The 26,653-nt window shown below is 27.0% G+C and overlaps 3 protein-coding genes across 3 annotated transcripts in view; 2 read left to right on the forward strand and 1 right to left on the reverse strand.

Moving 5' to 3' along the window:
• LOC114119462 (rho guanine nucleotide exchange factor 17) overlaps nucleotides 1-23,290 on the reverse strand; it is a 65,438-nt gene extending 42,148 nt beyond the window's left edge. Inside the window, exons 1-3 of the mRNA XM_027981021.2 lie at nucleotides 22,739-23,290; nucleotides 8,328-9,243; nucleotides 1,641-3,438 (exon numbers count right to left, since the gene is read on the reverse strand). Coding sequence (XP_027836822.1) covers nucleotides 1,641-3,438; nucleotides 8,328-8,452 — 1,923 coding nt within the window. The 5' untranslated portion in view covers nucleotides 8,453-9,243; nucleotides 22,739-23,290. The remainder of the gene's footprint in view (nucleotides 1-1,640; nucleotides 3,439-8,327; nucleotides 9,244-22,738) is intronic.
• LOC114119454 (NADH dehydrogenase [ubiquinone] 1 alpha subcomplex subunit 13) overlaps nucleotides 1-26,653 on the forward strand; it is a 189,456-nt gene that overhangs the window by 148,999 nt on the left and 13,804 nt on the right. The window lies entirely within an intron of this gene.
• LOC114119449 (ciliogenesis-associated TTC17-interacting protein) lies at nucleotides 18,401-21,371 on the forward strand. The gene is made up of 6 exons (XM_027981002.2): nucleotides 18,401-18,638; nucleotides 18,813-19,053; nucleotides 19,116-19,257; nucleotides 20,305-20,427; nucleotides 20,790-21,089; nucleotides 21,150-21,371. The coding sequence occupies exons 1-6, from the start codon at nucleotides 18,524-18,526 to the stop codon at nucleotides 21,291-21,293; spliced, it is 1,065 nt and encodes a 354-aa protein (XP_027836803.2). The 5' UTR covers nucleotides 18,401-18,523; the 3' UTR covers nucleotides 21,294-21,371.

The following is a 26,653-nucleotide window of genomic DNA, read 5'->3' on the forward strand; positions in this document are numbered from 1 at the left end:
AAATGCAAACTATAAAATGTACTCGAATTACGTAATTATTGAACTATTTTATTAGAATTTACCAATGCTAATATATTTCCGAATACCAGTTAAATAAAAAAGTAGGTAAGTAACTATATTAATTTGAAATAAAACTATGTTATCGCAAACTAAAAAAAAATCACGAGGACTTCATGATCGGTAGATATTTATGTACCTTTACATAATACATTATCTTATATTGTAGAATTGCTAATAGAATCATTAACTAATCAATTGACAATAATATACTAAAATGTTTTAAAAATTATATTTTAATCATATTTTGAAAAAAAAAACTTAAACATAGGGTACACTATTAACTAAACCATTAACTCATGGATACATCAAAATATTTTATGATCATAAGAGAAAACTTTATGCAAATTTAAGTTTGTATATTACGATGATCAATTGCATTATTATTATTATTTATAAAACAAAGGGTAAACAAATTAAGCTTAGTTAAAATGTTAGTATTTTAATTATAAAAATAACAAAACAAAATGTCTGCGAAATGTGTTTAAATAATAAATTAGAATTTAGAATTACGCTAAAAGAATATACATGAATTAATCCATTTTGTGACAATGAACCCTTGAAATTAAAATGTAATTTAAATGCAAATGGGAAAACATGATTTTACAAGACATAGGTACCTACCTTACACATCAACATATAATTAATACAAAGCTTTATAATGTAATTTCTACGATTTAAATACACCTTGAAACTTTTTTCTTGTAATGTTTTAAACTACTCGATTTTCCAGATAATTTTTTAAACCAAATTTTTAGTTAAATTAAATTATATTAATATAGTTATTATATATTTTGGTAGCTTTAAATTAAATAAACCAGATAAAATACAATTATGTGAAAAATATTAAAACAATAAATTATGTTTTAAATTCAGAACATTTAAGTAGATACAAAATTGTTTAAAAAAAAGTTCGGTTTCGCGTTCATTGATTCTTTTTTGTTTTTTAAAAATCAAAGTTCATGATATCACTTAGATTTTTTTAAACATAGTTTTTAACAATCTAATCTATAGTTACCTATTTTAACAACAAAAACATTATAACAAATTAACAAAACACGTAAACAAAACCTTTTTAATACTTCTATTTTATAAAAATGTACCTTCAATATACATAATTTTAATGCTATATAAATTTAATTTTTATTTTATTTTCTATTTTTATTATTCACGTTATATAATATATAACTAATATATTATTATATAAATAATGTAGTGTACGTATAAGAAACTATTAAGTATTGATTTATACATCAATCATTAAAACATAATCACTTGGAATTTAAAAATGTATCGAAATAGTGTAATGATATTTAAAAACAAAAGTTACTTCATCTACTACTATTATTTATAAATATCAAAAACTATGGACGTATAATCCAATATAGGTACTCTAATATTTCATCTATAAATAGTAGAGAATCATTTATCGAGCAATATAATATGCATAAGTCCTATATAGATATGCCTTATAAAAATACTATGTTAATTAAATTATTATATATAATAATATATTTGCTAAATAAATTATTTTTTATGTATTAAATATTTATAAAAGGTAGTTAAAATATAATTCAATTTACCTTTAATGGGTTTGTCAAAGGTCCTCCATACACTTGTTCCGAGCTTCCTTTCAATAATTGTGCTAATAGCTGAGGACTAGGCTCAGGCGTTTTTTTCAATCTCGAACATCCTTCCAGTTGACTTGGACTAGATGTTGTTCTTTGATGACAAACTACTGTTTCATTAATTCCGTGTTTCTTTCCTGCCGTAATTGACAACGGTATATTTGCACTAGTTTTTCTTTTAGGTGAGGTTCTGAGTCTTAACCGGTCCGATGGTTGGTCGGGCGAAGTATAGCTTCTTTTCAACTGACAATCGTCCGTCGATCGGATTTGCTTAGGATATTCATCTAGGAACTTCAAGGTGTCTTGCTTCTTACCATTCACTTCCGGTTTTTTTTTTTCATTCACAATCATTTCCAAATAGGGACCACGGAGAGGTCTTTTTGAATAAGGCACTGGTGGACCTGAATTTTTTTCGGAATCTGAGTTGTCATTGCATGGAGATGATGTACACTCTCTTGTCGGTGATAACGTTTGACTGTGGTTACCTTGGTCGCTTTCACCTTCAGAGAATGAGTCTGCTTTTGATAACAGATATTGGCGGTAATTTACTTTTGGTGATGAACATATTTTTTCTTCGTCTTTTTCTTCAGAACTTTGGGCAGATAGTTTAGGCCTTAGTAGGGGTAGTTCTGTGAGAGATGACCATTGAGGCATTTGTGGAAATTCTGGACTTTGTGGTTCTTCTTTTGGTGAATCAACAGGTGTGCTAGTAGTACTATTTTCGGTATTCTGAATAGTGCCGTCAATTTCAGATTTCCATTCCGATAAAAATGTTTCTTCAGCAACTTGATCGGGAGATTCTTTAACTGATATTTCTAACGACTCTTCAATTATCGCTACGTCTGACTGACCCAATTGATCTGATGACTTGAACAATTTATTTTTACGTCTAGGGGGCGTAGGTACGTCTTCGTGATCTTGAGAATAAGCTCTTACAGGTTCAGATGAATGAGCTTTACGAGAAAGGGTAACAGGATTTGGTGTACTTTTTTTCCGACCATCAGACCTTATATATTTACCATCGGATGGTGAATAATACACTTGAGAAAATGATGCACTCCTAAACGGTATAGACCGTTGGTAATAGGAACCGACTATAGTTCTAGATTCAGGTTTTCGTATTCCATCTTCGAATTTATCTAACGATTCCTCACCACTTAAATTCGCTGTTGATGTAGCTGTACTACCCATTAGATTTTCATCTTTTGTATCTGATGCTGGCAGCTCACAAGCCGGTGGCTGCTTCAACTTGTCTGTCAGCTTTCTCAGCCGGTCAGATTTATCAGTAGTTCTCGGTGTCACGTTTTGTTTGGATTTTTTGTTTTGGGCGCCACCTCTACCGTTGCGACCGCCGAAACGAAACCTTTGGAACCGGTCCAGATTAGTAGCTTCTTGTTCTTGAAAAGGTAAAGTTTTTGAATCGTCACAAATTTTAGAAACTAACGGAACACGATCGACAGTTGACTTCCCGAAACAACCGGACGACGATTTTTGAACGCGGTTAGACCAATCCAAAGAGCTACGGTATACTGGCGCCTGTATTCGGGGCAGACAAGTAGCGCCAGTAGTGTGTCTATTATTAGAGCCGGTCGGAAGAGGGATTCGGGATGTTACTCCGCAGCAGCACGACGATTCTTTAGCATCGGTATCTAGTTGGAACTCGCCATTAGATGGAGCCACGGTGACATCATTTTTGGTAGAAATTGGACCAAAACGAACCCGAACGGAACCAATACTAAAATATTGAGGTTGCCTGAAAAATGATTGATATAATTAATACATTTTCATTGGCACACATAAATATTATATACTTTGCTGTAAATTCATTAAAATTAAATCTAAAATTTTTGATAGATTTTTCTATTGTTATAAAAATGAATATCCTTCACAAAATTCTTTATTATAATAAATTTACTCCTTCAAAATTATTTTTATATTTAATAATAAATATATAGTAATTTGTAATGATATTTTTCTAATTTTGTATTTTTAACACATAAATTAATTATTATATTAATTTGTATGGAATTTATATTTAATATTATGAATAAATATAAGTATTGCTTCATATAATTATTTAAAAATAAAAATAAATTTTGATCTTTTTTCTATAAAAACAAATGCACAGGCGAAACTAAAATTTTAAAGTTTTCAATTAATGTTTAAAATTTTTATTTGATTAAGTATATTCCATTAAAATTTTAAATACTACAATAATTTATATGTTTCCAAACTTTATGTAGGTATGGTGTCCTCTAATTTACTATCATTAAAGTTTTAAAAGATTCAAACGCTAGTAAAAAAATATATTATTTACCAATGTAATTGTCTTATACATTTGAAATTATAAACAAAATATAAACAGATCAAAACAGTCATAACATTAAACATAATATGATAATCATATTATATTTTATGTATTTTTTATAGGTAATTAATCTAATTTTTATTTTATTTTATTTCCGAAATAAATCGATATTATCGAGTTCCCGATAAAAACTAACAAATAAGTTTCAAATCGACAGATACATAAAAATTCCTCTGGTGTGTATATATGGAATAATAATATTATTATTTTATAAATTAATATAATTTCTACACATCTCACTATTAAATAGATACACGCAAATATTATTGTTAATGTAAAACGTATTAGTAATAATATTAACACCAGTTACTAGAACATTTATTATATTTAATTAAATCAACTAGGAAATAATTTTTTAAATTTAAATATTTTTTGATAAAGCTAATAAACAATCAATACATCATAACAGATCTGTTTTCCTGTTATAAATTAGACTAAAAGTGTGTTTAAAAAAAAAATATTTTATAATTTTCTACTGGAGTATAAAATTCAGAATTAGTTTGATTAATCAATTATAAATTACATACAAAATAAATAAGCCAATAAGTAGTCTACGATAAAATTAATTAGAAATTAAAATAATATTTACACAAAGAATATATTAATAATACAATATTTACAAAAAATAAAAATAAATCATAAAAATAATCTTACTAAGCAAGCAAAACAAACTTATTATATTATTTTTGAATGGTTGTGTTAAATAGTTTTGAAAATTAATGGTGTCATGAGTTTCACTTAAATACAGAATGTCAAGCAAAATGATTAACATTGTCATCACTGCGTGCATATGGGAACTGATGACATATTAGTTTTGTAAAATGATTCAAACGCAAAATTCTATAATGTATATAAAGTATACTTGTTAAATTAGCATAACTACATGTTTATTTAATATATATGTAACTTGATATCAATAGAAAATATTTTGAGAAAAAACCTTTTCAGTATAAGTTTAGTATACTTTATATTTTAATACTATGACATTAAATATATTGAATAAGTATAAAATGTATTAATAGCATCTATTTCTATTGTCTAGTATCTACAAACTGCTGTAGCTATTATCAGTATAATCATAAATATAATAGGTAATCATATTATGACGTCCATTCAAAAGAGTAGCATGGTAATGATGTTACGTTAGGAAATTTGATTATGGATTTAATACTAATATATATCATAACTCTTAAATTGTATAATAAACTTGAGAATGGAATAATTATTTTAAAAAAACTAAAAATTATATATTAAAAAAATAATTATTTCATTGTCTAGGTACTTAGTTATGACAATGTATCAATTTGACATAATTTAAAATTTCTGTTTAATCAAATTTAAATGTTTTATAATTAGTATTTAGTTGAATATTTATATTTCCATTGTTTTAAATTTTGTGTATGTCTCTCATATCGGTCAGCAAACTTGGAAATCCTTTAAAGAAATTTAAAAATTAAAAACCAATTTCTTTTTTGAAGAATTAATCTAGCAGTAAGCAATTTATTTCAAACAGTCAAAACGAAGTGAGAAGAATGTTTTGGGGGGATTTATTGTTACGAAAAAATAAAAATAAATCCATACATATTATAATATAATATAGTAGACCTATTTTTGATCACATGTAGGTACCTATCACTTCTTAACAAGAGAAGGTTATGTGTTTTAATAAAAAGCAAAACTAAATTTCTCAAACGCAAAACAAACGCTAAAGTACAACTACTCATAATGACAACCGGAACAGTTAAAATATTTGAATGTGGAACAGTAAACAATTTTCTTATTGTCTTAGTAGATTTATACAGGTACAATAAGTGTAATTTAGTTATCGGGCAATTAAAATCAAAACCATTAGGTGTAAATAGTATTTAGAAAGATAATAATTTCTTATCTACTCATATATATACTAATTATTTTAAAAATATTAGTTCTTACTAAAATAATAATACTAATTACTATTATTACTTATTGTATTTTTGTTATATACAGATTGTAAATATTCGTTTCTTTAATTAATAATAATAAAAAAAAACATTTCAAAAATAATAAATAATAAAAATATAGGTACTAATCTAAATCTTAAACGATATTTTTTATTCATTTTTTGGGTGCTAAAAAAGGTAAAAAAAAATATAAATAACGATTTAATCGATTAGAATTTAAAAAATTGAATATATTTTGTACTTTAAACAAAAGTATTTAGATATATTTCTAATTTTTGAATATTTATTAGTTCAAAAATTGAATATATTATAATATTATAGTTTATAAGTTATTAAAATTGTATAATTAACTAAAAAACTAATTATTATTTGATAACATTCATAAAATATAATTAAAAAATAAATAATGATGTTTCATATTAATATAAATAATTAATTTGGCACTAAAATTAATAAACTTATTGATATTTAACTAAATAAGTAAACTTAAATAAATCTATTAATAATAATTGTATGATAAAAGTTGTATATTTTTTTCTTTTAAAAAGCGGTTGATGAACATTTTACATTTAACATTAATAATATTATGATTTATATTTAATATTGTCTAATGTAAAAAAAATATACATACAAAAAACAAATCCTTCGGTTATTTTTTATTCTAAACTTGTATCAAAATAATATAAAGTATAAAATATAAATCCAAGGGGATTTAATAATTTACTTCGTATATTTTACATTAAACAAGGATTAGTCAAAATAAAGAAAAATAGAATATACAGGGCTTCAGTCGGGAGGTTTAATATTAAATTGAAGTTGAGTTTAAGCTGAATTTAATCTTGACGTATTAATACCAATTTATCCTCATTGATAAATAAATGAGTTTGAATAATTCCTTACTGGTTTTTGGCGAATTTAACAAGTTTGACAATTTTTTACACATTATATGAAAAGTTAAAAATAATAATAAAAATTTAGTTTTTCAAGAACAAAATAATTTACTTATATAAGTACATAAACAGAAAATGTATAGATGAGTGATGGGTAAAACAATAAAATCATAATTTTTAACTGTGAATAATTTATTGAAGGAACTAAGAAACTGTTTCACTCTTGCACTCACAATTTAAAATAACAAGATTATTAAACAATGCATTGAGTAATGCATTTTTTTAAATTAAATATCTACTGTTTTGTTCTTAGTTTGGCTGATAAAAAATACATGTCGTAGAAGAATTGGTTTTTCAGTGATAACAAAACAAAATTGTGCATACCGACACATAATATAATCAATATATTTTGTACAGAGAGTCTACCTACACTAGATAGGTGTATGGTAAGTGTTATATTATAGAATAATATACTACTCTTCATTGCCACTTTTACAAATATGAAAACTTGTATAGCTATTTATAGATTTTTATAATAAAAAAAATTATAAATTCAACTTTTGAAAAATATCATATGTCATTTTATTAACTTATATTTTGATAAAAATTGTAATTTTAGGTAAATTATGAAACACTATAAAATATAACAATCTTGGCTCTTTATTATAATATAGTTATAACTTTCTAAAATCCAAAATAATCTTACAAAAAAAAATATTTATTTTAACTAATTAACTACAAAAATGAGTTACTAACGAAAAAAAATTATGTGATATACTAAAAATAGATACAATAAAATAATAGTAATGTTTTTTATAAATGGTAGATATTAGTGATATTATTAATAAAAATCTATTGGTTTTTATTTAATATACATTTTTTTTTTAATTGACTGATAAAAAAACCTTAAATTTATATGTTTAGTATGATTAAATCAAATTTAAATAATATAATAACTATAAAAGTATAAACTATAATCATATACTAATCATACATATATACATCGATATTGATTGATTTTTTTTTTTTTAGTTGACTTAAATGCATTGTTCATTTATTCGGTATTCGATCATTTATAATCTAATCAACTGGAAATAATTTTTACTGAGTTAATTTTAAGTTGAACGAATCAACTTGAACAGACAAGAAAAAATTTAGAGTAGCTATACGCTAATAGTAAAAAAAAAAAAAAAAAATACAACATTAAAAAGTGTAGGTGTGCGTTGCGAGTGCAAAGTGGTGTTTTTCAGAGAAAAAAACAACAAGCCCGTAGTAATATTAATAATTCAATACGAATCGAAATGGTTATAAAAAAACCACAATGATCTCTACACATACGTTATCCAATCACCGCCTGTCATAATATCTTAATCATACTAACAAATTAATTTTCTCGTCACACGAGATTATTCTTATCATGTACTAGCCGACGACGGACACTCACCTGATCCATGTGGTAGGTCGGGCAACGGCGGCGGCGTGAGGTGCACCGTAAGCGGTGGCAGTTCCACCGCCCCCGCCACCATAGTCGGCGTTGTTGAGCAACGAAGTCTTGCTGTTGTGCGTCATGACAGTTTCGACGGTGCGGAGGGTTCCGGACTGCGTGAATGTCACTCCGGCAGATATCACGTACCGAATAGGTGGTTATGATGATGATGATGATGACAATTTATTATAATTATGTTTAGTGTAAAAATGAGACAAATACCAAATAAGTATTACGACATTATTACTGTAACGATGACGAGGTGTATATAAATATAAAGGGAGCTTCTATAACGCGGTACGGGAAGTATAGGTACTTAGCACGTTAATTAATAATATTATATTAAAAGAAATATAAATTATAGTCGTGATCGCGAATACAGTGTCGGTTGGGCCGTCGTCGGCGGACGGACACGGATGTGGTGGGAAGAGGGGCCCGGAGGGATGGAAAATCGTACTATCGACAAACCCCGGGAACGGTGGTTCACACTTGAAACCCGTGAATTTTTTTTTTTTTTATGCGATTTACATTTTATATTTCATATATAATACGATACACGTTTGACGTAGGTTTTCCCCTCGTGCACGCGTTCCGCGTCCGCCGTATCACCGACGACTCGATGTCTCCGCGACGAGATTTAATTTACACTCCGTATATACAACGGCTGCGGCTGATATGCCGCTCGTTCGCTCGCGTCCCACCACAACCGTCGCCGCCGCCGAAACGACTTAGCTGTCCGTTGGTGATTTTATATTTAGAACGTGGTTTTCAAAACGCATCGGACCCCGCGGCCACCACCGCTGGACCGACCAACGCCGCCTCCGCCACCGGCTGCATCGAGAAGCGGTGCATTCCTCGCGAAGGGCAAATTCCTCTGGAACAAAAAAATAAAGAAATAAGAAATAAAAAAACGGGACCAAATACAATTTAGAGCTTTTTTTTTCTGCTGGGGTTATGCGTAAAAGGTAGAAGAGGAAGAAGAAAGAAGTTTTAAGTAGTATATGGTAGCACTGTCCCTATACAATTATACATGCACTGATTAATATACCAATGGAGAATTATTTATAAAATATTTTCAAAACTAACTCGAAATAATTGATTGATTTATATAAAAATTGTATATAATAACAATGTTCGATATATACACTAGTAATAGATACCTATTATAAGTTACAATAGCGTACCTACACAGTAGGTACACACTTCTATTTATAGTTAAAATAATATATTTTATGTATGATAGACAATTAGACAAACAATATTTGAACGAAATATTTTTCGGTTCTTAAAAACTAAAAAAATTAAATCATAATAGGTATTATAATAAATAATGCCTCGTGATATTTTTTCTCGTACACATTCAGACTACTTAATATACATAATCTTGCAGTTATCAGAACTTAATAATATATATTATGCGTGTACGTATATACTAAGATATACATTGTATAATGTTCCAAATTTCGTGTGACAAAAATGGTGGGGATTATGTTGGTTCTTACGGAATCCTCGCCATTTTTGTTACACACAATTTGTAAGATAGATAATAAAAACACATACACACATAATAGTATAATACATAGAATATATATTAAGTTTTAATAGCTGTAAGATTATCTATAATAGATGTCTACATCATTTGGAAGACCTTTAAGTGTATATATTTTGTGTATTTAATATATTAATCTAGAGTTAAGTTGTATTAAATAAATTCGACTTAAAATTAAATAGCTATAAAACCCAAAAATATTTTTAATAAATAAAAATAAAATTAGCTTTGATAATTTTATACAGTAGGCTGTAGGTATTACAATTTAAAAGTTCATAATTCGTAGATTGTAAATGATTTAAATAATATAATAGGCACGCCTAATATGTATGTATATAATTAATATAATTAATTAAAATATGACGGATAAACAGAAAAATAAAAATCAATTATATCAAATTTTGAAAGAATACTACTTTTGTTTTGTAATAAATATTAAAGTTAATTTTTAAGACAAGAAAAAATAGTCAAAAGAAATTACTGTTTAAAAATTAATGTCATAAATTGGATTATATACAAAATTAGCTTCATCTCAAATAACAACTTTATGATAACTTATTTTTTTTTTTTAATAATAAGGCATTATAACGGGTGTATGAATAATTAATATAAAATATGGCCGTATTTTCTTACACATTTTTTTAGTTTTTATTCATAGACGCATAATATAGTTATTGTGATTTATAAAATACGTTCAAATTATTATTTTAGTTATAAAGTTTAATTAATATTTTTTAAATTTATGTTATGAGAATAATACTTTAACGATGTAATATTTCGGGTATTTATAAAAAATAATTAAAATATGAATCAGTTTAAATTAATTAATATAAATTGTAATTGTTAAGTCTATCACAATTCATAAATACGTAAAGTAAGTACATGAATAATAAAAGTATTATTTTAGCAACATAATATTCAATTAATTATTATTAGAACTATAAGGTATTACACAAATTGCTCATAATAAATGAAACCACTATTGTTACTTTTTATCCTTAAATTGTTTAATGTAATTATAATGCACAACATTGACGTGTGGAGAGGATCAGTAGAGGTAACGATTCTCCCTCAAACTATAGTACCTAATGCTTTCCTAAATTTCTTTCTGTTTAATCCATTGTTATTAAGCCAAATATTAACTAATCTTATACGTACATATTTGTACAACAAACAATATAGATACGCCCGAAAATAAAACGGTATTAACTTCCGTACTAAAAAATGTCAATATAACCAAACGGTCTAGAAATAGTCAGTCAAAAATCATAAGAATAATTATTAAATATTGTTAGATATTATAATTCAATAAAATGTACCTAATAACATTAAAAACATAATAGATGTTATTATTGTATTTATCATCAAAGCTCCGTTCCAACAAGAAACTTATAAAACGTTATTCATTTAAAACAATATACCTATGTGTTATGTATATATTAATATATTATTATATTATTAAGAAATATAATGTAGATGTATCAGTTAAATAACATAAGCAGACATTCATTTTTTTGTGGCGAGGAAACTAATTTTATCATTACTAAATTTTAAAATGATAAACATACCTGTGTTCAAATAATAGTCTATAAAATATTTATATATATTTCACATTCAAAATCTAAATTCTATATAATAATATGTTTGTTACTTTACCTACTCGTATAATATAACTATTATAAATATAAATTATATCACTCATACCTTTTTAAAGTATTAGTATAAATTTGTGATATTAGGTAATATTCTGATGATATAAAAAGCATTTTTAAATAAGTTTTCACTTAAATATTGATTGTATAAAAATTAAAAAAATTATGTTTGAAAATATAAATGTAAAAAGGGATGATTTGGTTTTCGTAACATTCAAATCAATATCTATTAAATAAAGTAAATCTATTTTGTATATTATCTTATCAAGATTAAAACAGAAAGTCGTAATATTTTACTATCAGAACAATGCTTATATAATACAATCATGAAATGCTGCTATGAAATGCAATTTGTAATTTGAATCACTAAAAGAACCGATAGTCTTTTGTTAAGAAATTCCATTAATTATTATTCTATACGAGATTCTATAGGTAAACAATATTTATTATTAACTACCTACTGCAAAAGTATATGTACACCCATGGGCATTATTTAAAAGTTAAAACCATTATTTTAGATTCTGAATGGAGTAAAGACACTATAGATTCTAAAATAATATTTAAGTCGTTTTTTTATTTGAGGTTTTTAAGTCATGAGATAGCTATTATTATTTTTTATTTTATGCAGAAACACATACCATAGCTCATTTATAACTATAGAGCTATTACTTATTATTTATTAATAATATAAAGATGGTATAATGGAATAGATTGGATTGATTATAAGAGATTGCAAAATAATTTCAGAACACTACAGAGACCTACGGAAAACATATTTCCAATAACTATCATACATGTATTTGACGATTGGTTAAAATGGATATTAAATATAGGTAGGTACAACCTAACTATTAAAGATTTATTTAAAAATGATAAATAGATTAAAAATATTAAATCACGTACCTACACCTAATTCGGTATTAAACGTAGCTTTTAGTAATGATGTGAAACAGTAAGGCACGATTCCGTACGTTTTACGTTTTTGGGAATACGATTCTGTTCGATTTTGATCAAATAATGAATTATCAAAAAGACTTAAAAAACAACACGATTACGTACAATTTTCTGGGCAATATTGCCTTTTATTACCAGTTTGTTTAATTTTTATAAATAATAACGTAATAAAAAATTTGAAATGTTGTTTGTCGGCTAAGACTATATTTTAATTACGTCCTTTAGATGCTGATCTTATTTTTGTGAAAACTAAATCAAATAGTCATATACCTATGTAGCCTAATGGAAATCTGGTGACATTGCACTAACATTTTATTTCTAAAGCATACGGAATCGCATGCCTTAAAATGTGCACAATTCCGTTCTCTGATAAGAGCCTTACCGAATTGTGTTCTACTCTCATAAAATTGGCCTCAGAAAAAAACAAGAATTGGAGAAAAAGGGCTACTGTACCTTAGTACACATTTGTAGAAATGGTAAACTTATACTTTGTACTGTCTACTATTTGATTTGCACTGCAGCACAGACACTTTATAGGATGAAAATAAATGGATAATAATTGACGCGAACGCTTTGTTCAGTAAAAATAAACCAGAAAATATATTTAACAAGTTGAGATAAGATTCTTGTTGAAAAAAAATTTCGAGCACATATTCATTGGAAGCGTTCAAACGTAACTTATTTTGATAAAATTACAACGAACCTGTAAGTTGTAAATAATAATTTTTAAGTTGTAAAATATTGTTTATTATAGATTAAGTAGCATTTTATAAAAATATTGTTATGTTTATATCGTAGTATGAATTATTTACAAAATGGACTCATTATAATCACGTTGCAGGAAGTAATAACAATACATTAAAAATGAAAAACGTTGCACTAACAAATATGTAATGCTGAGCTTTTAACAGTAGAGAATCAACAAATCAAATTTTCTGACTGTAATTTATGAAAATAATGGTTAGTATAATATAGTATACAACCATACATGACACAGGTCACAGGGTGTAACAGAAATACATAACAAATAAAAATTAAAATAAGTTAAATGTATGAAAATTATATGAATTATACTTATACATAGTTTCAGATTTATTCATGTGTTTGTAATAATTACTAGATAAAAAAAAATGATAAAAACAGTTATTTTATTTATCAAATATTTCTGTTATAATCTATACATTGAATCTAAAAATCAAATAATTATTAAATAAAAATATTTATTTTAAATCAATTGTATAATATTAAATATATTTTATTATATTTATTCAAAATAAATAAAATACTAATACTGTTATAATTGTTCATAACAATTATCTAATATAAATATTTTCGATGTTTTAAAACCCATAAAATAATTTTTATTTAAATTACAGAAAACGCTGGTAATGAAATAAAAAATTAAATATATAATCATTAATCAATGTCAATTATAGAATTAATAGTTATAATTTATAAAGTACACGAATAAGTTTTAAAATATTTAAAAATGTATATTTGAATGTATTTAACTTAAATAAGTTTTTAATTTTGTTTGCATTCAAAATTGCTGCACCTGCACTGTGCTATTTCATTTTCTTCCCAACCCAATACTTATAAATATCAAAATTGTATTATTATTCAACATGATCAGCACACAATATCTAGTGAGAAAAATAAAATGAAAAAAAATACTATCTAACGAGATAAAAATATTTGTCACAAAAAATTATCAACTTATTTAGGTATCCTCTCATAAATTAATTCTTGTATTTTATTATACATTTATGTTTTGTGATTTTTTTAAGCATAATCAGTACTTAATTATGCATTAATTTATATTCAAATTGTATGGAACTTTTAAATGTATACTTTGTAAAGAGATCATTTTCTTTAAATATGCTTTTACGAAATTCGAATATTTAGTAATCATGCGTTTATTTTATAATGGTTTTATTTGGATTTTACAAACTACAACCCTTTTAAACGCTAAATTATATGTAACTATAGTCCATAATATAGTTATAGTATATCGTACCTATACTCTTGCTGTTAAAGATGAGTCATAATACGAAGAACATATAAATAGTATTTAGGTGAATGATATGAGTCTAATGTTGTGGTCCAGTGCTACACCCTAAAGCAAATTCTCAGGAAACTGGTAATGTGGTCTAAAAGTGGTGAAGCTCGCAAAAACGATCTTTTAAATTTAAAAAAATGATTACAGGTCAGAAGAATCCTAAGACTTAGACCATAGAATAGGTTTATTAGGGTACTTAAATTGAACACTACATAGCACAACCATACTAGAATTATGCCAAATAAAAAAATTTAACTATTTAAAATTTTGACTGGAATGTATAAAAAAAACAAAACAAAACATATTTCTGGCCTATTTAATAACAAAGAAAACTGACGATAATATCGAAACAATTTTCTAAATTATCAAAAAGTTACAAATGATTACAATTATAAAGTTATAAACATTATTAAAAAAGAAAAAAACAGAAAATAATTTTTCAAACCTTATGGAAAAAAAATGCGTAGATTTTGAAACAAAACAATGCAGTCGCTTATAATTTTTACAGATTAAGCATTTTTTGGCACTCAGTGTTCTCCTTTTGGCATATTTAAAGTGATACCAAAAGGAATTGTACACCTCAAAAAATCAAAGCTTCTTTTTAATATTTTTATTGTTTTCTAATGAATATAATATAATCAATTATTTTTATATTGCATTTAGAGCAATAAGCTTATAGGTATCCTTAGTAGTATAATATTTTCTTAAATAAATACATTGATTTCAAACTAGTACACTATATAAACCAATTTACAAACATTAAATATAAAGAGGGAATTGTAAAGAATTGTAAAAGCCGATGAATTTTAAGAGGACGCTAAGTGTTGTCTCAGTCTTATAAATGTAAAACACAGCAAAAACTGTTTTTCACGGGCAAGAACCGAAAAATCTGCAGTCTTGACTAAGAAACGAAATTTTCACCATACATAAAAGAGAACTTAAGTTATGAAATGTCGTTTTTATTTTTTCAATATCACTTATACTAAAAAAGTTAATTATTATTGTTTCAAAATCAATTATTTTTGTGTTTTTAAAAATTACTTTTTTTGTAGTTCCGATATCTAAAAAGTAAAAACGAAATTTTACAGCTAAAGTTTTCCTTTATATGTGCTGAAAATTTCGTTTCTTAGTTATGACTGTAGTCTTCTCTATTCTATCCTATGCAAAACTGTTTTTGCTATGATTTACATATTTTGTAAGACGAAGACAGCACACACAGGGATATGGCGTCCTCTTAAACAAATATAATTTGCTCTCAAGAACTATTATGTTAAATAGTTGTAAAAATTATATTTTATTAAGTTGTATTTATTTTGTTTTACTATTATTAATTTTTGTATTTAAATATAGGTAGCTTATAAATATTTGTTTGAAAACGTATTATTATAAAGTATGTGAAAGGAAATAGAGTTAAGGGCAAAACTCAGCCGAGTCTGATCTTTTCACGGTTATTAAATGTTGGTCAAGTTACGACTATATCTACCAGGTTTAACACTTTGTAACTTTTATCTATTTTAAAAAGTGAAAACTACGTTGAAGATCTCATATCAAGTTCGTGTAAGAAGTGAAAATAAAAGCGATGAATCAAATTAAATTAACTTGACATTTAATGATATGATGAAATACTGCAGGCCTAGCAATATTTTGATAGAGGGCGTGTAGTATATAAAAGAGAACCTTAATTTAATTGTAAAATTATGAAAATTAAATACATTTATTACTGAAATCCCAATTTTAAATAATTAAACTTCGTAAATATATGTAGGTAGAGAATTCTATAAACTAGTTAGTCATTTCGCGGAAATATCGTCGTACTGCTCAACACTTTACGCACTTTCCAACGATGATATGTAAAAACGAGTTGATCAAGAACATTTTCCTTTTTTAACATGACATTTTAAAACAAAAAACCACATATAATTTAATATTTTTCATTCTTCAGACTTAATGGAATCATTGAAAATTAAACAGCTCGTCGAATGAGGGGAAAATGGTCGGCGACCACCCTCATTTGTCACTAATCTACAAAAATATCGCAATTACCTGTTTACGAGTAACTTTAATAATATGGACAGAGGTATAAATTTGTCAACCTTCGTATTCATTTACTCACGCACTGATAACCGCCGTAATTTCCATCATTAGTTAATTAAGCCGGGTTCAGAGCAACCTAATTTGTCATGTTATATCCGAAAGTTGAACTTGGACAAACCTGGATGTTTCCGAGTAGATCATGTAACTAGATAATGATATCATGATTATAATGGCCAATCAGAATACGATAAAGTGCTCAATACATACGTCGCCGTAGAAGTAAACCAGACTTTAGTCAGAGAAAACATATGATGGTGGCGTTCAGCACCTCCCTTGACCACAAACATATTTCTATTAAAATTACGTATGTAAAACCAAATAAAATAATAAAATATAACAATTAGAACATTTAAACACCTAAAATAACATGTTTTAAATTGTTAATTATATGAAATATTACTATACTATCACTATGCTTTATAATCAGAATTTCATTTACGCTAAACAATTTATCATTTGTAAATATATATATACACACATATAGTGTAACTGTTGACATTTCGAATAGTTTCTCATCTAACGTTTTGACGTTTAAATCACTTTCATCATTTTTTTTTTTTTTTTGAAATTCAATACTGTTGATTACAATGCGATATGCCAACTAGTATTTAGTATTTAAAATCACATTAGTAGAAAGCAGAGCCTCGTACAGTTTCCTTATGGGTTTCATATTACATGACATTTTTGAGTATAATAGGTACCTAATATATAAGTATATAGGTACAAACTACAACGATGACTGAGGTTTTAAAATAATATAATTATATAGATATACTAAATTATCATACGTACATTAATCACGAGATTTTATGTACCTTATTATTTAAAAACAATTTGGTGTAACTAACAATAAAAAAAATATTAACCAAAAAGATAATTATAATAGTAATTTTAATTTTAATTTTAATGTAATACGATTAATAATTAATGAAGTTGAAGCCTATGAGCCTAATACCAAATCAGAATAAAAATAAATAAATTTATTAGGTGAAACTGTATAGCCTGTATAATAATGAAACGCATAGGAGGGTTGAAGAAAGTCCTACAAGTGCAGAAATAATAAACACGCTAAATTTGATTAATTAAAGAGAACACCAGTAAATAATATTTAGTATATATTTAGTACACTACTATTATACTATTATAAAATAATAAGATCATATACAGACAACTCGTTTGTTGAATGTTTTTTTTTTTTTTTGAAAAAGTGCCAATAATACGAATGAACACATTTAACAGCAAATCGCACTTAACAAACAATAAAAAAAATTAAATAATATTCATTAGTCGACTCACTAGATACTATTTTTGAACTCAAAAAAAAAAAAAATAATATAATAGAAATTGTGTTATTTGTGTATGGAGGAAACAGACATTCCAAACTACAATCAATAATAAAATTAAAGTTATCAATCATGCCTATAACCTATATTATTTGAATTAGAATTTTCTAAAGCTTAACACCGGACTTAGGAATCCAACTTATTTTATGAATAAAACCAAAGTAAATTAACCAATAAAATAAAATTTGTCATCATTTTTCAAAATCAATTTGTTAATCAATATTAATGTGTTAAAGCAATTTATTGGGGATGTGATACGTGAAATATTCATTAATTACTTTAATTTATTTTCGAATGTTTTTATAATATCAAAAAAAAAATGTTGTTACGCCATGTCTAAAATAAAACATAGAGACCATTTTAAAAATCAACAAGATGAATTGAATTTTTTAAATAAATAACAAATGTCATGTTTGTATTGTTATTATTAAATATAATATTACTTATTATTGTTTAATCATTTTGAAGAATTATATATTTGAAAAAATTATTAAAACGCCGTTATGAACATGAATATTTATACAATTTATGCAAGTGATTTGGTAAGCTATGCAAAAAAAGAAGAACAAATTTTGAATTTAAAAAATGAAAATGCTGAAGATAATTATTCGATACCTGGTAAGTACTTATCTACATTCTATATTTATACTTGTATGAAGTTTAATTTTTAGTACTAAATAAAATTAATTTATTATTTTCCAAGAATAATAATAATATAGATTTTGAATAAAAACAATATACAATATTAATTTATCGTTGATACCATTTATAGAGAATAATATTTTGTTTTAGACAATGAGGGTATATCAAAATTATGTTTTAATGAAACATTGACTATATGGAATGAAAAAGAAGAAGAAGTAGGAGAATTTGTTGGTAAAATACGGAAAAGTCACTTAAATACTAATCCTTCAACTTTAATGATAAATTTAAATTCGACCAATATTTCCGAACATGGTAAAGAAATAGGATTGAGTGTAATAACTACCACCACCGTAAATTTTCTTTCTTACGAAGAAAAATGGTCACAATGGTAATAAATGATTACTTTTGAACTATATTTAAATAATTTATGAAAATATTTTACGACCATAGGCAATCTGAGGAATCTGAAATGACACATAAAACAGTTTTAATTTCGAATAAAAACAATGATGGACGGGTACAAATTTACACGGATTTAAACAACAGTGAATTAATTGATCAAACCAAAAACATAAAATTAAAACAAATTAAGGTAAGGCTACAAATAACTCATAACTAACATTAATTAATTAACATTTAACTTATATATCTTTATGTCTTAAATGATGTTTGATTTAAAAAAAAATATATATAATTAAATGTTCTTAGTTTAAAGACCGACGTATAATTTATAATTTTACAATAATATTTTACGTAAGTCGTATATGCATTACACGCGACTAAAACTCATTTCCAATACCCATAATATATCGTTGTGAAAGAATATTAATTAAATTAAACACTTAAATAATATTTGTATTGTATACTTAACACATTCGCTATAGTAATATGAAATACACTTTCTCCCTTAGGTATAACAATATAACGTATTTTTTTAACATTAGCATTTATTTTGTTAAGTTTTATTTTTGTTAAGAGAAGATACGAAAATATTTAACTAACAATAATTCTGTTCAACAGTAGTGCTGTATATTATGATAGCATAAATACTATAATTTATTCTGGCCTCTAAGGAGAGATATTTATTCAAAGTGTAGTGAGATTTAAATCCTTTACATCCACCAGTAGTCGCAATCCAAAGTTCGAATACTTTAGTGTATATATATGTTTTATATGCGGAAAATTCATTGATATATAATGTTGGTACTATTTATATAAATATATTAAAAAAAAAAAAAAAACAATTAAATAACAGTATGAATTTTATTTTTTAAAACGTATAATCAAAAGTATAATAGATCAAAAAAATACATTTTGGCTTTAAAATTGTTTCTATAATAAGTAATCAATACCTAACCTAACGGATAACGTATTTAATATGAACAATTGAGATTAACAAATATGAGAAGTAAATAACAACTACAAATCAGTTTCATTTTGTTTTCCTTGCATATATTGTTAAATATTAAAACAGGATTTGTGCGATTTATTTTAGGTAAATACTATTGCCATAATAACTCCAGGATAAAAAAAAAAATACTTATAGTAGATAGATATTAGATAATATATAGTTTTACATGAGGAACTCGTATATATAATAATAAATGTTTATCTGATACACTAAAAAGTATAATTGCAGAATGTGTTAACCGAGGGTATGAACTATGCTTTCCTCCGACACCTTGCAATAATAGGATTTGAGGGCACCATCAAGAATAAAAAAGCTGTAACCATTAATGGAACATTATGTAAAACAATATACGTACGTATAATACCTACATATTTATGTACAACAATAGGTATAGGTACATTTATCACTCGATTTATCAGTATATTTGTACAATATCTATACAATTTTCTATACGACTATGTTACCTAATTGGTTCACAGACTCCTAAAGTCTATAAAATTTTAAAGAGTACAGTGTGTATTTAGCCATCTTACGGCCAACAAAGAGGGAATTAACTCGATCAGTTTTTACGGGATACATCACAATTTTAACGGGAAAAAATTCAGTTCATTTCGCTAAAATTCTCCCTCAACAGGAACCAATTCGGATACAGTGACTTTTATAGTATAAATAAATATAAATTAAAATTTATAATATATCATACTTTTTTATAGGAATGTTCATTAAAAGACAATTACAAAATTAATGAAGTGTCTATACCAGTCGTAATTATAAAGAGGATTTTACAATTAGGAAAATCTTTTAAAACTCCAATTACACATATGACGACTATCTTAACCCGCTTGGGTTATATATTACAACATTCATGGGGTAAAAAGTTTGATAAAAAACTTAAGATCAATAAGTCAATGCGAATCACAAAAGATGGTTTTGTTCATAACGACACTATGTTACACCTAAAAAATAACTGGGAACAAGATGTTCGTTTTAAATCTATGTATCTAGATAAAGTGGTAAGTATAAACCAATTCCCACAAATATGATTTTACTTAATTTGTTAATAATAATTTTAGTCTGAAATGAAAATGAAGTACAACACTTATATAAAAAATCACAGTGATGTGAAAGATATGATCATTGATTACGTAAAAAATATACTATTAGCCAAGCCAGATGATGTATTACAGTTTTCAATCGATCACTTTAAACAGTTCTAAAGAATTTTTAATACTGAATTAATTTTGTTACATGAAATTATGATAATAATATTGGTCATTATTACGCATCTATAATAATGTTATAAGCCCATAATTAATTAATTGTACATGTATAATTTAACATCAAGACACTTGGTAATCAATTATTCCTTTTTCAGTTTAAAATGTTATATGTAGGTATGATAATAACCTGAATCATAAAAACTCTGATCGAGAACGCTACGAATGCGCATTATGTAACGATTGATGACTTTTGTTTCAATATTATATAGGTAGGTACTTAATAACTTTTAAACACTGTCCGTAATACTAGGCATAACTTCTTAAAAAGTGTTACACTGATTTAATTGATTGATAATAAGTACTAGTAGTAATATTATCCTGAAATGTTATTCTGATATATTTACAATAAAAAATGGCAAGTACAAAATAGTAGATTCATGGTATATTATACTTATATCAATTGAACACCTAAACCAACTATAAAACCGTTTATTTCTAATTATTGAACTACAGAAAATTTCAAAAATGATCTACCTAGGTTAGGTCGAGGGTTAAATTAACTACTTAATTTAGCAATAGGTATTCGTTATCCACATAATAGGAATGAGTCGATGATAAACATATTTTCATATACCATGATAACAATAATAATAGGTAGGTAAATACGACGGAATCTGCTAAATAAGCTACATAATGCATTGTATCAATATTAAATATAAATCATATGATATTATAGGCGCGAATAAAATGTTTCCAAACACAACCGTCAGAACCTTTTCTTGTTTATTAAAATGAAACTTAATAAGAGTTTACATACATATGGAGTAAGTACATAGGCGCAAATAGTGTTTGAGATTTGAGGTGGCTGAAGCTCAGGTTTATATTGGACACTTTATTAACACAAAATATGTAAAATATCGGTGTATGTATAACATTAGTTTTTTTTTGGGGGGGGGGGCTAAACAAAGGGGGGTTTATCCCCCCCAGCCCCCCTACTATTTGCGTCTATGAGTAAGTACAATACGTTTAAATATATTTATATAAAATATTGTATCTAACCCTAATCAAATAAATTCCTAACCAAATTAGTTTGTAAATTCGTTAATAAGACATTATCAATACTTTTATAGATCTCGCAACACTTTCAAATCTATTGTTTGGGGGCAGGGGTTAAGACATATTATTATACAAATATCCATTGAAAACGAATTTGTAGGTAATACAATTCTGTTCTCACAAGAAAAAGTCACCCAGAATAAATTATAATAAACTGAAATGTTGGAAAAAAAAGTATAAAAAACCGGTGAATACAAATCGTACCCTTACCACCCACATACCTAATAATATCACGCGTGTGGCGGCGTGTCGTCGCGATGGAAACGGAAAGCGCGCAAACGCAAAACGCGCAAGATAATGAAAACGATAAATAAAAATAAACAAACCTGAGCTATATGCTATATAGAATCTTGATTGTTGCACCTACGCCGCTTTGTCAATCCCAGATGAGCCGATAGATCGGCAAAAAATCGGATATCCGGTGTGAACATACGACGCTGTACGACGATATAATTATTTTACTCACGTATAATATTATCACAACACCGAACGATGCGATAATAGTATCGATATTGTTATAATAATATTAACATCATACGCCGCGGTCCAGACGAAAATAAAACCGGTGGAGACGTGACATTTCGTAGACGGGAATTAACGGTATGTAGGTAATAATATCACGACGGCAATACACGTAGGATGTACTTACGAGAACGGGCAAAGATTTAGTGAATTTTTTCGAAAAAAAAACTCGGTACGGCACTGCGACGTTTAACACGGGTACGCGCGCGAACCAGCGCACTCGTCTAAGACGCGACTGTCGCGCCGTGTACGTGTACGCGTGTGTCCGTAAAAGAGCGAGCGAGAGAGTTGCCCGTCGTCCGCGTACAACGGAGAAGAAAACACAAACTCCCGATGTTGTGTTTTGTTACGCACGCACGCACTGTCCGGGGCCAAAGACGTCGTCGTGTTGTAGTTGCCTCCACCGGTTATGATACGTCGTCGTCGCGCCGTGTGTAACCACCACCGCGACCGCGGTCGACGCCGGCACGGACCCGTTTTATTATTTTCAGACGTTCTCAAACGTAGTGTCTTAAGCGTACCTGCGTTGCACGTCATCCGTACCGGACGGCAATGTATTGTACGCACACAATGTTTCAATAACGTCGTCGTATACATGTAGCTGCTGCAGAGGTGGGTCAGGTTCATACCGCACCGCGCGCAGTCGGTATACATAAGCGGGCGAGATATAAAATCTTCTATAGAGGAGAGTAACCAGCAGCTGCAGCTATTGTCTTAATATCGGGCACTAGTTGCTGTTGAGTGGTAGATAGTACCTAATACATAATAATATACTGTTAACAGAAGACTTAACTTTTTATTCGTAAGACCATACGTATTACTCGAGTAAGCAAAACAAATTTCACTAATATTCAGGTATATTGTTATAACTGTAGGCCGCCGCCGTGAACATTGCAGTTATCGTTGTGATATCGTTAATTATTGAGTTCCTAGTTTTTGTTTAACGACGTGGAAATACGGTTTTGAGTTGCTTATTTTGATCTTGATAAACGTTTTCCCATAAGTCTTCAACAACCAGATGAGGATCTTAAGGGGGTGCGTGGGTCATGACTCCCCCTCCAGAAAAAAAACCATTAAGATTAAATCTTTATTCATGTTTATTTAAAAATTAATACGTCCATAAATTTCGTTTTTAATTTTTTTTCACGAAGTTATTTGTTTGCACTAAAAATACATACAACATATTCATAAATATTTATAGGTATAATATATATTATATAAATCACCATTTGTTCGTAAAATCATAATTTCCATCAAACTTCTAAAAATATTAATAGTGGGTTTAAATTTATTGACGATATTATTGTTGATGAATAAATATAAAATATATATCTAATATTCAATAATAAATTCTTCAGTAATGCTGTCAACTATCATTATTTAATTTAAGTGTCTTTTTACTAAACACTGTAAACTCAGAAAGTCAAAAGTTGATTTAATATAGCTGTACGGGAAGCTGTTAAAAATTACTTTGAATAATTTCCTTATAGGCCTCATATACATAACCTAACCTATTAACAGAATTTTCGGTATTTCAGCTTTGTATTTCAATATGGAAAAGTGAAATAGAAAGTAGTAATAAAGTATCCGAGTTTCTACCTCAGGTAATAGAACAATGACACCCAGATATATACCCAAATATTTATGTTCCATTGCAAATACTCTCTACAAAGTGCAGTTACAGCAGAGCGATTATCCTCTACTCACAGACGCTTTAAGACGTGACTTCGTTCAAACATGGGAGAGGAACTCCTTACTTGTTTCGCTTTGCTCAATACTCTCAAGAATGTAGCCATAAATGTTGATGACATTATTTCCAGACTTTGAAAAACTATACAAAGACAATTAAACTTAATAATTTAATTTAAAAAAAATAACAATAATTAATAGTTCTAATTTTAATTTGTAATTTACTTTCATTATATTTAATTGTGTATTTATCCTTTTTATCTTTTCGAAAATATGATTGCCCCGATTTTAGTTCTAGATGTTTTCCTGTCAACAAAATTTTGCATTCAACTGTACAGAATTGGTCTATTATTGTATCTATTCGACACCACAAAGTATACCTATATATTTTATATACTTGTATTAGTTTTAATGTCCCATTTGAGCACCTCCCCAGGTTGAACCTACAAGATCCAATCGTGAATGTAGATTACCCAGGGAATCAATCAAACACACAAAAAATTTCATCAATATAGGTTCAGTCCTATATAGAAATGCATTAAGGACATACAGATAGACATTAATTTTATATATATATATATAACTCACAAAATCTTTATTTGGTATAGAATTTAAATAATAATCAACAATATTAATCATATCCATCGTCTCTAAGTTGATGAGAAGATAAATTAGAGTACATTATTCCAATTGAAATTAAATTATCACAAGGTAATACAGCATTTCGTACAAAATGAATTTTTTTCACCCAAGTCGAAACGAAACGAATCAATATGAGACATAAATCGAGCACAAAAAAAAATCGTTTTCAATACATAAAAATCTCTATGGAGATGCAAAATGTATACTGGTGAGGTTTATGTTTCGTATAAATAATATTATCTTGTAAACAAATTGGATATATGCAATAATATTTATCATTTTATAAGCATAGGAACCTGCTGTTCATGTGTACTAATTTATTTTCAGCACGCCATTACTGCATTAGCAGGGATTTTCAACGAATAAAGATGGTTGACAACATTAGGGTTGACAATTTGCGGAATGCAGTGCAAACAAAATTGAAATGTTCCTATATTTATATTATAGATAAAACGGATATCGGAATGTTGGCTATCCTAACGATGCTTGGTGTGTTGGTAACATCTGCAGTTCAGTTGTAAATTAATTGTAATCACAGTTTATAGATATTTATGGACTATGGACTATGGTTGTATTAAATAGGTAAATATTCGATTTAAGACAGTAAGTAGTAGATACTATATTATTAAATCATAGGTAAATAAAAAAATAATAATAATACCGAAATGAGGAGGCCTTAACTGTATACAATATATAGTACGTATTGAATTATATTAAAAATTATAATATACCTATTAATATAGGTATATTATAATTAAGCCCAAATAAAAATAAATTTAAAATGACACCGTATACTTATTATGATTAGTGATTACGAATTAATTGTGGCTTCCTTATATCTATCTTTCAACTTATCGACATTGTTGAGAACATCTATCGAAGCATCTAGCAAGAGCCAACCAAACGCAGATTTAGAAATCTGAAATGGGTTGAAAGGAGGAATATTTTATACTACATCTTTATATTATGCACTAGTTATAGTTGATTTCACAAAAAGCGGCGAACGAACTTAAAAGTTCACCCCTTACCGTTTTTTAAATAGTAGTTTTCATTATTTCATAAACTATAAGTTATTTCTACGGTGAAAGCAATTTTTCATTTTTCACAATTTTCAGTTCACAACGCGGCAAATTGATGTCAAAATCATTTTAAGGTCAGTCACCACTTTCAAAAAAGTTTTGAATTACTACCTATATTGTAATGATAATTTACCTACTTCACACAAAATTCCACAACGTACTTACATTCTTAAAAAATTGTCTATATTGAATCCCTTTAAACGATCAATACCTATTATATTTTAATAAAAAAAATATAACTACTATCTATACTTAACTTAAAAAAAAATATATGTATTTAAAAACTATAATATTAAGACGTTATTACAT

The sequence above is a fragment of the Aphis gossypii genome, chromosome 2, assembly GCF_020184175.1.
Source record: "Aphis gossypii isolate Hap1 chromosome 2, ASM2018417v2, whole genome shotgun sequence".
NCBI classification, from domain to species: Eukaryota; Metazoa; Arthropoda; class Insecta; order Hemiptera; family Aphididae; genus Aphis; species Aphis gossypii.